The 14,779-nt window shown below is 39.4% G+C and overlaps 1 protein-coding gene across 4 annotated transcripts; it reads right to left on the reverse strand.

Moving 5' to 3' along the window:
• Positions 1–449: 449 nt before the first annotated feature.
• On the reverse strand, positions 450–14,525 carry mrs2 (magnesium transporter MRS2). 4 transcript variants are annotated; one of them, XM_041987197.1, is made up of 13 exons: positions 14,350–14,514; positions 13,546–14,103; positions 12,238–12,302; positions 11,288–11,324; positions 10,599–10,711; positions 5,922–6,083; positions 5,648–5,778; positions 4,780–4,896; positions 2,908–2,977; positions 2,612–2,694; positions 2,359–2,476; positions 2,088–2,201; positions 450–2,001 (listed from the first exon to the last, which is right to left on the reverse strand). In XM_041987197.1, the coding sequence occupies exons 2-13, from the start codon at positions 13,922–13,924 to the stop codon at positions 1,957–1,959; spliced, it is 1,434 nt and encodes a 477-aa protein (XP_041843131.1). In that variant the 5' UTR covers positions 13,925–14,103; positions 14,350–14,514; the 3' UTR covers positions 450–1,956. The 4 variants fall into 4 exon arrangements, 3 of the variants coding, with proteins under 3 accessions (XP_041843131.1, XP_041843130.1, XP_041843132.1); XM_041987196.1 differs by having other exon boundaries at positions 13,546–14,514; XR_006010669.1 differs by having other exon boundaries at positions 1,977–2,001; positions 2,359–2,399; positions 13,546–14,525.
• Positions 14,526–14,779: the final 254 nt, after the last annotated feature.

Below are 14,779 nucleotides of genomic sequence, written 5' to 3' on the forward strand. Positions count from 1 at the left end.
AATGAGCTTCTTTACGGATCCTCAGACATATCTGAAAGTAAAGAAAAAAAAAAAAACTAGAATAGAATTCAATTAACATCTATATTCAATCATATTTTTTTCCAACATGAAGTTTACTTCAGATAAGGGACATAGAAATTACAAAACAGATTAATGCTGAGGGAGAGACTAGTGATACCTGGAGACATGGCACAACCTAGTGGTAAATGTCAGTCACAGCAACAGAATAAAACAACTCTTAAAGTGAATGACGTGTGTACCTATGTCTTGATTTCTTTGTACCAATATACTTTTATCTTGCTTTTTGTAAACCTTCCACATTCACTAGTAAACTTCATACATATTATTTACATGCAGTTTACTATAGTATAATTTAGTTTTGATCAAATTAGTGAGCTGGCCTTGTACAAAACTTGTTTACATGTACGAGTAGCGCAAGACTGATTTGTTTTTTAGTTATGACTCCTCAAATGAAGCCAAATTTATTCAACATCTGTTGCATAATTTGAGCTGATATATGCAAGGTTTTCCTCAGTGTCCGGCATTTTGCAACCGCCTCTGTGCAATCAAACTTTATTTATAAAGCACTTATTATTCAACAGCAGTGCAAAAAAGTGCTTTAAGTAATAAAAACAAATTTTGTACATAAAAGACATAGACTCAAGTAATAAACAAAGTTCAAGAACACACACCGGATCATAGTCTTTTTCACACACATCACACTCACACAGTGAACATATACAACCCCTACCCCTTGCTGCACAAATATAAACTCTGACTTCTAGTTTCTATTTCTTTAACTGAAACAACATAAAAACATAAGTGGTGATAAACATGTGGCTTGATGCTGCTGTGAGAAAACAATATATTGGGGATCACAGACCACTGAGTGAATTACCACAGGAACTGCCCAGATCAGGGAAGGCCAGGGCCTGCACCACTGCCAGGACTGTAGTGCAGGGCCCCCTCAAACCCCCTGACCAGGGCAATCCCCACAGCAATGACCCCACAAATCAAGTAGGCATAGCCTCAATGTGGAGGATCCCCATGAGGAAAACAATGCAGTTGAAAAGTAGAAAATAGAATAAATCGAAAAAGAAAAAAAAACTCTAAACTGAACCTTTGATAAACATTTTAGTAACAGTTTTTAATTATTTAAAGCAGCATTCAAGTTACACTCCAAAGTCTTCCTTCATTGCAGATGTACATGTCTCCACTGTGCTTTCACCTTTAACATTCATAATACCAACAAGTCTATAATATCTGTGAGGTGATACTATAACTTCCCGTATGAAGACCATCTAACGTTTTAATTTTCTTTTGTCTTTTTTAAACTGAATAAAAACTCAGAACACAGCTCATAAACACTCTTCAGAGTTGCCTAACAACATTTCCTGTGCATTACTGCTTTTAATGATTTGTGATGATAATCACACCTCATACCAGGTCATAATCTGATAGTCTTGATTTCCAGAAGATTGTTGCACACTGTAACCACCCTGATTTTAAAAACAGAAGGCAACTTCATCCATACATGCTGCATACAGACATAACACTTAACATTAGACACATATTTAAAAGTTTTTGATTAATTTAAATAATAGAACTTTACTACAGAAACAATATTCATTATTATGAAATGGACAGTCAAACTGCAGAGCGATAGTAATGTTTCAGCTCCAGTACTACCCCTCACCCACACAGCCCCAAACCCAGCAATGACAGACTGCAACATTCTGTGCTCACTTGTTCTGTCTACATGAAAGAAAAACTTAAAACGTCCAATTAGAGAGAGATGCAGATGCAGACATAACATGGAGTCTTCAGAAACCTGGATGCAGTCTCAGCCTTGGTTGTGGGTATGAGACTAACACAAAGAGGTGTTTTAGCCTTTTCTAAAGCATTCAAGAGGGCTGCAGATATGAGACCATCGTCTGAGTCATTTTACACTGGACTTCATCTGACTCCAGGTTTGACGTTTCTCTTCCAAACTGGAGGGATCTGTATCATAAGAAGAAGAAATGATCTTTTAAACAAATTAATGTGGCACTGGTGAAATTTTGCTTACTACTGTGTGTTTGTGTTACCGGTGGAAGAACTGAAGGCTCTAGATGTCGCCCTAAAAATGACAAAAGTCGTCTCCATATAAGCCCACTGCCCAAGAACATGAAGCCTGTTACCAGCCAGAAAGCACGAGGGTCCTATGAGAAACATGGACAGGTCCACACATACACATGCGTTAATACGCATATGAAAAAAACTGCTTGCAGCAACATCATCACAACAAAAATAGTTCTCATAATTAAAAGCAATTATCAAACTCTAGTAGTACAACTATTTTGCAGAAAAATATCTCACATCTTCAAAGGCTGTTGTCAGATTCATCCCAAAGGCCACTCCTATCAGACCGAACAGAGTAAGGGAGAAGGAACCCATCGTAAGCTGCAGATTCAATCGCATCATCACATTACGGTGGCTACGACGACATAGAAATAAACAAGTCACTTTATTTCAAAACAATGCTAAATATTTTCCCTCTGAATTATTTTTTAGTAACAAAGGGAAACCGTAACTAAAGATTATGTATTGACAGAGTACAGTCAGAGTATACCTGTCTAGATTGATAAAGATGACACTCTCTGAGTCGTCTATCAGTCCTTTCAGTTCTCTGGCCTTGTTCCCCAGCTCCTCCGCCTGTAGGTTACAATATGAACACTTCAACAGTCCAAATGCAAACTTGTAATGCATAGTAAACGAACAAAAGCATCAAAAAGCCACTGATTGATCCTTTAAATTTCCATCACAAATAAAAACTAAAACAGGTCAGCTGTCCTGAATGTATCATGGAGCATTCATCTGTTTGGCATTTGTTTTCATTTTTATTATTTCTGGTAACATTAACACTACCTGCATGTAGTAATTCTCCAGCAGAAGTTCCATCTCTTCAGCGTGGTCAATACCCAAACTGCTCTCCTCACTAAAAAGCAGGTAGAGATGAAAACCTTAAAGCTCGTTAAAGCTCCTGCAGAGATCTGAGTGATTAAGACCAACTAAACGTCAACCTTTAAAATATCCAGAAAAAAACCAATGAAAGTTTAACATATACAGCGAAGTTTTGCTGTGTGAGGGGAGGAATGAGGACATAATGAGCAAATAGTTGTCAAACACATGGCAATAATGATACTAATTCTTGGGACAAATACATTTGCTGCCTGAAAAGCAAAATATTTTTCTTTTGACTCACAAAGCAGCTTTGAGCCACACATGAGTTTTGTTTCACAAAAAGAAAATAATCAGTCAGGGTATCTGTTGTCCTGTGAAAGTTAAGTTTATGTGATAACTATATTTTGTCATCATATGACAGTGTGACACCTGTAAAAGGAACGTGACTCTGGATCAGAAAATTAAAGGTTGAAAAAAAGAAAAAAAAAAAACCACTCAGTTTTTTATTTTCTCATATCTAATATTGCGTACTGTGACATCACAGGTGTGAGTTAATAATGAAATTATGCAACATGCAAATGAGAATATGAATGAAATAAACTAACTGCAGATTTTTGTAACACCATAATCTAAACACTGTCTTATTCAGAAAAAGACCAAAAACAGCAGAAGTATTATTATGCAGGGAAACAGAGCTTGTGCTTGTACAAGATAATAAGTAGGTATAATAAATGAGTAGGAAAGTCAAAGTGCTGACTCTTATCCACTAAAAAATATTGTGGAAGATACCTGAAGTGTGCAATTCAAGTAAGGGAAACCCACCAGCAAGCTCTCTAAAAAAAATGGACTAAAATTCATTCTAGCTGAAGTGATGGGACCTACCAACAGGCCAGCCTAGCTCTGCCACTTACAGATAAGTAGCTGCATGTAGTGTAATGTTTCGACTGTATGGCATGTGCTTTGTCTGCTTCATTGGGTTAATTTGATCTACTTTCAGAATTTGCATTAAAATTAAGATGATGAAAATTATATGATGAATTTCAGTCATATTTAGACAGAAATATAGACTACCAGAGTAAACTCAACACCCAACTCTGCAACTGGACTCAAGACTTCCTGACAGAAAGACTGCAGCCAGTGCGCATCAGCAGGAGAAAATCAGGCACTCTAACTTTGAGAACATGCACACCCCCAAGGCTACATGTTTTTAACCCACTGGTGCTCATGTTTTTATGGTGGGTACATCTCTGTCCATCAACACCAACTCTTGTGAAAAATGCACAACTTTACTTCCTACTAAAACTGAGAACAGCAAGCCCTCCATTACTACCTCTTTCTACAGAGGAACTGCAGATAGCCTCCTCATCTGCTACATTACTGTGTTGTGGTAACAGGGCTACACCAGAATGCAATACCTCACAACACAGTGAGAGGATCATAGAGCTCTCCCTCTCCTCCTCCTGTGAAATCAAGGGGTTCTACACCAAATTCCCTGCTCCTGCACAATATTAAGTCAGAATACAGTTTTGTTCTTCTGTACACATGTATCTTGTAATGGTTCTAACGAGTTTACAACTTTAAAACTCCACTTCATTTCTGCAAGCCAAAAGCTTAATCATTAACTTAACCTAAACTCTGACCTTAGTCAATGAGTACAAAAAACAAAAAACATTATCTGAAGGGGAGGAGAATATCCCTTCAAAGAGGAAGCAGAGTTTTACCTCTTGGGGTTTATCAAAGTCTTGTCTTGATGTTATGATGCAACTGATTGGCTTTATGGACATTAAGAAACTGTCAGAATTCATGTCTGTGAATTTGAGTGAAGGTGCAACATACAAAACCCTTGGGTCCGTCCACTTTGTGAGACAGAGCTCCTCAATGATCTCGTCCTCATCCAGGATCTTCAACAAGGAGTCCTTAAAAACTTTTATGTCTGTTTCCAACTCTGATAAACTGTCAGCCACAAGAGAGAGAGGCAGACAAAGAACATGTAAATATATAAATGTTTGAGTCTAGCAAAGTTTTATATCAGTGGTTCCCAACCTATTTTCCTTGAGGACCCGCTTCATGCAAATACTAAAGAGCCGTGGACCCCTTGCCCCACCCCGTGCTGAAACCATGCTTGGTTTTAGGTTTAGTGAGATTCTCACCATAAATACTGTCTTTTTGCTGAGTCCTGCCATTTGATGAAGCCATGAACAAATCATGCTCCGTGCTATTTCTCAGACACATTTTATTAATAAAAATGTTGCAGGAAAACTCAAAGTTACCAGAGAAGATATTAAGTAATCCATGAATGTAGCTTCCCCAGCTTAATGACCTCACTAAATCCCCGTACATGGACGGAAATTGATTGGATGCATAAGTTGTAGCCTTATAAGTGGCTTCTTTTGACTAAGGACACGTGTTAAAATATTAAATAGTGGATTTTGATGATCCCTTTTGAATCACTTTGGGATTTGGTTTAAAACATTAGGGATTTTAGGCTACCAAAACACCAGTTCCATGTCAACGAAATGTCCAGATGCTAAAAAAAGAAACAAAAAAAACTTCAGTGGACACACTTCAGCTCCTCTGTGTGAACATCACAATGGCCCTGAAGGGTAAAAGCTTGGGGGACCACCCTGTGCTCTTTGGTACAACCCCTTAGGGGGTCCTGGACTCCAGGTTGGGAACTACTGTTTTATATGATTATAAACTTTACCTCTTGCTGTTCTGCAACAGGATATGAAGTTTACTTCTATCAGCAGAAAGGATTTTAGGATCCACAAGCGACTCCAGAGTGTCCAGTATAACAGGTTCAACATCATTTAGCCGAGTTTGTAAAGTGTTTATCTGTTGACGCAGATACATAAGTACAGATGTACAAGCATATCTCATTTTATCTTTAAACAGAGCTTCAGGCATGTCCTAAATACGAAATAGACCATGCTTAAATATACAGGTGTGTTGTTTTGCTCTGATCTGATCTGTCTCACCTTGTGCTGCAGGATAGCCTCCAATGCTCTGAACTCAAAGGGCAGAGTGTGTGTCTGTGATGCTAGCTGAGGCGCAAGGTCCAGTACCAACCAACGCTCCAGTCCCAGACCACGGAAATCCAACACCAAAAGGTACTGTGGTGTCAGGATGGCTTTCAAAGACTGAGAAGAAACACAGGAAGCACAAAAAATTGCTCTGATCACATCTGATGAAGCGTCACTGAGTATATTTTCATCCCAACACTGAATATCTTAAATGTTTTTTTCTATTTTGTTTCTTCTTCTTTTTCTACATGTGATTTTGAGCTACTGTGACTGTGCCACACGTGTTTCAAAGCTTTTCATCTCCATAGTTGACTCTGATCTGTAAATATTTGCAGTGAGAGACCTGATCAATGAAATAACAGACCCTCCATGTTTTCTTTTCTTTTTTTTTTTTTTAACAAAACAAGAGTCAGAGACCCGAAACTAATGCACCAATCAGTATCTGTTCTTGCCACATGGGTCTCCAGCAGCCTTTGGACACAGTCCATATAAACCAGTAGCAGATCAGTGTGTTGCAATCTTACAGCGCAGATAAAGCATTGAAGTCTATCAATACTTTGGGTAACGTACCAAAACTGATGTACATTTGTGCTTTGATTTATTCCTGCTTGAGTTTATTTATTTGTTATGATAACACACTTTTATTGCAGCTTATTGCCTTGAATTTGTAATTTCATGCTTTTTGTCTGACTGCAGGATGGCTGTGAAGTCTCTCTACTTGCTGCTGGTTGTGTTGCATCTCAGCCAGGCCAAAGAACACACTTGTCTTGAATTTGGAAGAAGTTGTGACTCCTGCATCCAGGGAGGCTCAGAGTGTGCTTGGTGTACTGACCCTGATGCTGACATTCACTGTCATAGTCTGAGAGAGCTGAGGAGACTAGGCTGTAGTACAGGATACATTTATAACCCTCAAAGCAGCACTGAGTTAGTCAAGAATGAAAGCAGGTCAGAATCCTAAATTTAAGCTTCTTAGCTAAGTATTCATTGTCGGATGAGAAAAAAAGCCCACAAGTCTGATGATGATTAAATAATAAAAGAATGGCAGTGTGATCAGTAAAAGAGTTTTTTAATTCTTACACTGAAATCCCAAAGAATTATGCTTCTATTACATTACATTTTTGCACAGAAACAGACCTGTGGATTTTGTTGGGCATAACCTACATTAAAATCAGTTTAGTAGAAATCATACATATTGTTACCAGTAAGAACAGAAAGAAACCTGCAAACCTGCTAAAATATCTCTGAAAAAGCCCAACACAGACATACATAAAATTAATAATGTGATACTGAAGCAGAAGAATACAGTGTTTGGGTACTGATCATCTTCCTTGTAACTTCTGAACATGTAAAGCTCAGTCCTGCAGCCCCAGGAGGTTTCCCTCCATCTGAGACCAGGAGTGAGCCAGTCCTTTTCTCTCACTATGTCCATGCCAACCGACCAGCCCGCAACAGATCTGACTTTGGACACCAGCTATGTGCCTGACGGAGTCAACATCACATTCAGTAGCACGACGAAAGGAAACCCCCTGCTTGTACAGGTCAGAAAAATGCATTCTTATATTTATGTTTATAGAATAATAATGACAATGGAAATAATAGCTTCCCTCTCACTGCAGGTTAACGTGGAAGCTACCAAATGTCCCAGTGAGGGAGATGGTTCAAACCAGAACCGGGCTGGGCCGTGGTCTGTCCTCATCACACCTAGAGGCTTTTCAATGAGTGTCAAGTTAGACATAACCTTACTGTGTAAGCCAGCTGAACCACACTGTAAACGGCCTGTTTTGAGTACATACTAATTAAATTTTCTGGTGATGGAAATTATCTATAAGAAACATTACAGCCCATAAGTCTTCTATGTGTTTAAACAAGTAAATGAATTCTCTTCACACAGGTCGGTGTAACTGCTCAGGCCGTGAGGCAAACAGCTCCGCCTGCGGTGGCCATGGAGATTTCATTTGTGGACGCTGTGCTTGCCATACCCCCTATGTTGGAAAACGCTGTGAGGTAGACTTAGAAATGGAAGAAGATAATAGTGCTTGCAAATCAGGCCCAAATGCCCCAGTGTGCAGTGGCAGGGGTGTGTGTGTGAGAGGGTACTGTGAGTGCACAAAGCGGGAAAATAAGAGGGAAGTTTACAGCGGAAGATACTGCGAATGCAGCAACTTTAATTGTCCATACTTCGAAGGGAGGTACGAGACTGTAGGAGATGAGAATGCAATACTGTCTCAAATTTTTTATTCAACTTTAAAATAAATAAATAAAAAAAGAGACTGGTCTCTAAACTGCTACAAATTTCGTCCGACAGACCCTGTGGAGGCAGAGGGATTTGTCAGTGTGGACGCTGCACATGTAGTGCAAACTGGGCTGGTGAGGACTGCAGCTGCTCCATGGACACCGATTCCTGCATGGCAACAAACCAGCAGCTGTGTAATGGGAAAGGGGTGTGTGAATGTGGAAGATGTAGATGTGACCACATGTATCACGGCCCGACCTGTGAGACCTGCCCCACTTGTTCCAACAGATGATGATGTGTGGTGTGCCGGGCTTTCGGGAAGGGGTCTAATATGAAAACGTGAGAGCAGATATTTATTTACCTCTTGTTAAAAGTATTCTAAAAATACTAAACACATTTATTTAAATACTCTATGTGTACTGTTAATATTTACAAGAAAATAGAGATATAGAGCAGTTAGATAGAAACTGATCTGTAGATGTTTTACTAAGTAAATTTAGAGTTTAAAATCAGATGAACATGTTGAATCTTGGTTGTGAAATGACACTAATTTTGACTTTAATGCCATTTATTGTCAGAGATGGTGTATGGTTTTATTTCCAAGTGCAAAACTGTTGCAGCTCTTTTTTAGTATCAGAAAAACCGCTAATAATTCTTGATCTTACTACTCTCCTGTGTGTCATCAGCTGTGACGCAGAGTGTGGCTACATCACCGTAACGATGGTGGAGACAACAGATGATCTTCAGGGAGAAACGGTGTACCTCTGCAAAATGCAGACCTACGGCATCTGCTACTCCTACACCATTCCCAAACTGTCTTCTGGAAGAACCCCATGCTAATTAGCCATCTCTCTGTGTTTGGTGCTTTGTTTATACAACAAGTTAAACAAGTTTCAACTCACTGGATATTTAACAATATATTCTGATAATCATAGTCTAAAAATAAAATAATCTATAACCTTAAAAACAATGTGAAACATTCTTGATGCTATTAGATGCACACATTTCTCCTGCCTGGTTTTTAAAAAAAAAAACAGTACCGGAAGCACCTTATACCGAAATTACCTGATTGTCACCATGAATAAAACTATTTGCAAGCTTTATAAACAGCTTACACTAACAACTAAAATTAATTGCTCGCCTGCCTTGACTCTCACATGAACTTAATAGACATCCCGTTTTTAATCAAATGAGTTCAATATGACGTTGGCCCACCCTTTGCAGCTGTAACAGCTTTAACTCTTCTGGGAAGGCTTTCCACAAGGTTTAGGAGTGTGTTAATAGGATTTTTTTTACCATTCCTCCAGAAGCGCATTTTGACGTCAGACTCTGATGCTGAACAAGAAGGCCTGGCTCTCAGCCTCCGCTCTAATTCATCCCAAAGGTGTTCTATCCGGCTGAAGTCAGGACTCTGTGCAGGCCAGTCAGGTTAAGCCACATCAAACACCATGTCTTTTTGGAACTTGCTTTGTGCACTGGTGCAGTCATGTTGTAACAGGAAAGAGACATTCCCAAACTGTCCCCACAAAGTTGGGAGCATGGATTTGTCCAAAATCTCTTGGTATGCTGAAGCATTCAGAGTTCCTTTCACTGGAGCTAAGGGGCCAAAACAACCCCAAACCATAATCTTCCCTCCACTAAACTTTACACTTTGCACAATGCAGACAAGTACTGTTCTCCTGGCAACCGTCATACCCAGACTCTTCAATCAGATCGCCAGAAGGTGAAGCACAATTTGTCACTGCAGAGAACGCGTCTCCACTGAGCCAGAGTCCAGTGGTGGCGTTCTCTACACCAATTCATCCGACACTTTGCTTTGCTTTTGGTGATGTATGGCTTGGATGTAGCTGCTCAGTCGAGGAAACCTAATCCATGAAGCTCTCTTTGCACTGTTCTTATCTAAAGTCTACATGGAGTTTGGAGGTCAACTCTGCAGAAAGTTGCTGACCTTTGCATACTATGCGCCTCAGCATGACCATTGACCCCACTCAGTCATTTTACGGGGCCTACCACTTCGTGGCTGAGTTGCTGGTGTTCCCAATCGCTTCCACTTTGTTATGATACCACAGACAGTCCACTGTGGAATATTTAGGAGTGAGGAAATAGGAAATTTCATGACTGGACTTGTTGCACAGGTGGCATCCTATCACAGTACCACGCTGGAATTCACTGAGCTCCTGACAGCGACCCATTCCTTCACATATGTTTGTAGAAGCAGTCTGCATGCCTCTGTGCTTCATTTCTATACACCTGTGGCCATAGAAGTGATTGGAACACCTGATTTCAATTATTTGGATGGGTGAGTGAATACTTTTGCAATATAGTGTATGATCCCAGGCCAGGAGCTTCATTAAAGAGAACCCTGATTCGATTGAGGATGTCAAAAAAAGAGAACGTACCGCCATTCGTATGATAATGCAGTTGTTCCTGGTAGTGAGGCTGGTGCTGTGCTGAAAGCGAAGGTCTCTGGCCTGAAGACAGAGCTCCTGGCAAAGCTCTGTCTTCTTCTTTTCTGTAAAGGAAAAAGAAATTAGAAGAGCGTAGAGTCTAATAAAGACACTGCAGATTTCAGGTATTTCCTTTACACAAGCTGGTATAAAATGATGTATGAAAATTATGACAAGTTATTTCATGTTAGCCACTCTTAATAAACAACATTTTGACCTCTAATGTTTCCATGTATTTAATGCCATCAAACGAGTATGAGAGCATACTTATAAAATATTTATACCAATTTAAGGGCCAATGTTTTACTTTGGAACCACACAAAAACCAGAGGTTGCAACATAACTGCTGTTTTCTTACAGAAGGAAAACAAAGTTTCCTTTTTAAACCATAAGGAAATGGCTCCACAAAAGGTCACAGAAGCTGCACAGATGAGCATAAGTGTCCCGATCTTCTTGGTAAAGATTGTAAAGTTTACTGTGGAGATGTATTAAAAATGACAAAGCAATCTAGTTGAGTGCTCACACTGAAGGAGACAAGAGTAAAAAAAAGTCATAATTCTCAATCACTAGCTTGACTTTCTTATCAAAGGCGAAGGAAAAGTCATAAACAAATTGAAGAGATCCATTTTTTACACACTTACCAAAAGATGTCACATTTCCTTCCTGGTCAAACTTCATCTGGTAGAAAAACCAAAATATAAAAGAGATAATTGATTTACAGCAAAGAAGTCTTAATCAGAAGCACCCAAACAAAAAGCTTAGATCTAGATTAAATCCAACAGTCTTCATCAGTTTCTCAAAAAGCATCCTAATGCTGAGAGTAGGGTTAGGGAATTTACCAAAATTTTACATTGATTGATTTAACAGGGATCATAAATAAAGTTGAGGAAAATATATTGTGGCATAATCTTGGCTAAAATAACCACATTTAATGCAAGCACAGTTGAATATCTATGCCATTCAATCACAAGCACACAGCTTACTGCAGGGTTTTTGAGGCCACACCCCCTACATACACTGTGCATTTCTCCATCACGCAAACTGTTGATTTCTTCAACCCTGGAGTACTGAGGCCACACTTAAGAGTCGAGTAATTTTCATAATACATTCATTCATTTTCTGTACCGCTTAGTCCATTCCAGTTAAGCTGGAGCCTATCCCAGCATTAACAGGTGAGAGGCAGGGTACACCCTGGACAGGTCACCAGTCCATCGCAGGGCCAACACATAGGGGACAAACAACCATTCACACACACACACTCCTAGGGAGAATTTAGAGTCACCAATTAACCTAACATGCATGTCTTTGGATGGTGGGAGGAAACCGGAGTACCCGGAGAGAATGATGTGCGTAAATATTGTGCAGAGACACACATACAGAATGCTACAAAAATGCAGCAGCATATTGTTAAGTGCCAAAAGTTTCCTGAAGGCTCAAAGCATATATTTGCAAAATTCCCTTAAGCCAATGGAATGTTTCTGGAAATTTCCCGGAAATTTTCCTCCCCTTTACAACCCTAGCTGAGAGTACGTGTATGTACAAAGCAGCATCACAGCAGTAACTAGAACTTCGTGACTGTTGATCATCTCACCACTACGAAAGTTGGAGGCACGCTGGAAATGGGAGCGTCGTTGACTATTCTGCGGTGAAACGACACTGTTGAAAGAAAGAGGTGGGTTTCACATGTAAAGCTGAACACATCAAAACTAATGTAACAAATAAGACATTTATTGCACTTGATTCTATTCATTTATTGAGGAAACAAAAAGTATGTGAACCTTCGTTTTCATATGACCTTATTGTGCAGCACTACCTGCAATTAAACATTAAGTTGATCAGTTCTGTACATCAGCCTGGATTCATTTCTGCTCACTGGTCTGCATAGATAATCTTCCGCTGCAGGATGTCAGCGGGTTTCCTCACATGAACTGTTTCTTTTGGTTTCTTTTACAACATTTCTACTTGATTAGAGTCAGGACCAAGTTTCTTTCTGTTTTAACCATTATGTAGGAGAATAATATGTTGGAACTGTCTTACTGCATTGCCCAATTGTCCTGATATATTTTATTTTACAGTTTGCTGGTGTAATTCAGGAAATATTGTTCCCCCAGTGATGAAACCATCCTTGTCTACATGCAGTAAAATGGACCCAGACCATGAAACAAACATAAACATGTTTCACAGACGGAAGAAGGTTTTTATACTAAAGAGCAGCATTCTCCTCTGTCCAAACACCACCATTCAAATTTAAACCAGAAGCTAAAAACTTTTTGATTTCAGTGGGCCAAAACATAAATAAATAAATAAACTTCCAGCAGCCTCCTGGCTTGTTTACATGATCTTAAGCGAACACACATGGATGTTCTTTTTCAAGAACACTGGGTTTTACTTTAAAGTGTTGCCACATACGCCGTGTACTGATGGTAGACTCTTGGACATCTACTCAAACTTAAACATAATCTCATGGACTGAAACACCTTGGTCAATTTTGACCTTCAAATTAGCCAATAATCTTATTAATGTAGAAATGCAGACATTCTAAAAAAGTTTCACAGATTTAATGTATCAGTAAGGTTGATATCATTAAACAGATATCTGTATATAGTCTCTGTCCACCTGGTTCCCACACTGGTTTCATAACAGTTTTTAAAACTCTTATGCTGATCATTACTATTCTACAAAATGAGAGGGCATAAATAAACATGCTTAATCACGACAGAGATCTGACTACAATATGTTGTTACCGGGACAATGAAAAATAAAACATAAATAAAAAGTTTATAAACCTGATGGCTAGAGGTCAGACTATGTCATGAACATAATCTTTTATCAACATGTGCCTGTCTGCACTGAGCATGTTTGGACAGTAATCTGTAAGCTAATTTTCTCGTGGTCTTACCAGGCCAGGCTACACCTCCTTTCAGCAGGTTTTTCTTTCCCATCCCTGCAGACTTGGGTCTCCGGGACAGGCATCTTGACGCAGATAGGATTTGACTGCAGTGTGCATCACTGTAGCTCCTGCTGAACAATCCTACTTTACTATTTCCAATTGGCACAGTGTGTTTCAGGGGGTACACGGCTGTACGTGGACTACAAAGAATGAGGGTTTGAGTCCCATCAAGTCTTGAGGGAAAAGGACACAGAGAACTAAAAAGGCGCTTAGAATGAAACTTGCCAGGAAACTGAATCCTGAAGGAGTTCATGCAGCCAGCCAGCAGCAGCCTGTGCAGTTTAACCTCCACGCCACCAAAACACACAGCCTTCACACAGACTGCCATCCTGTTTTTGGGGGAGTTTACGTTTACTACAGTAGAGAGGTCATGAACATTAGGCAGCAGGGAATGAAGGAAGATTAAATAAAGGACAACTTCCGCTTCCAAAAACAAAAAATGAGAGCACGTGTGGCAAACGCTTTAGTGATCTCATCAATGGTCCCAGAGATGCTTGACTGAATTCACTCAGTGGAGAAAAAAAAAAAAAAAAAACACGGGGAAAAGTCTTAATAGCAACTTATCATCAAATGTTGGCTGAAGTAAACTAATACAATGCTTCTCTAACCTATAATCACAGTTCTTTAACAATCCTTCGTACTTCTGTTATGCTAATAGGCTCAGCTGCTTGTATAATGCACGTTTTACTCTCCGTAATAATTAACATTTTGTCGTGACATTTATCGAAAAAACAAATAACATAATCCAGTTACCTGCTGCTAACTAACCACTGTCCTGAATCAACACATGAGGATTTGTTTCAGTCCGGAAACACAGCTTTTCCAGATTAGCAAAATAGTGGGAAGTAGCAAACAAGAGGACAGAGGCAAGAGCACTGTACTGGACCACAATGCACCGCGGTTGCAAAGATCGTCTCTGCAGACATTACCACTCTAACTGTAAATGCAAGACTTTTTAGGGGGGTCAAAGATTACAGGCTAAATAAATGTTTTAATAGATTCTGACATTTTCAAGACAGTTGATTACGATCCATAAAAAGTTTAGAGTATTTCCTAATTAACGAGTTTCCTTAAAATGCCAGGTTAAAATCTGTTTTTAAAGCTAACATGAAAAGTCAAACATACTGCAAATATAGGATAATAAATGTGGGAAAATGCTCGTTAGACCAGCCAGGAGAAAAAA

Source organism: Melanotaenia boesemani, chromosome 6 (assembly GCF_017639745.1).
Source record: "Melanotaenia boesemani isolate fMelBoe1 chromosome 6, fMelBoe1.pri, whole genome shotgun sequence".
Lineage (NCBI taxonomy): Eukaryota > Metazoa > Chordata > Actinopteri > Atheriniformes > Melanotaeniidae > Melanotaenia > Melanotaenia boesemani.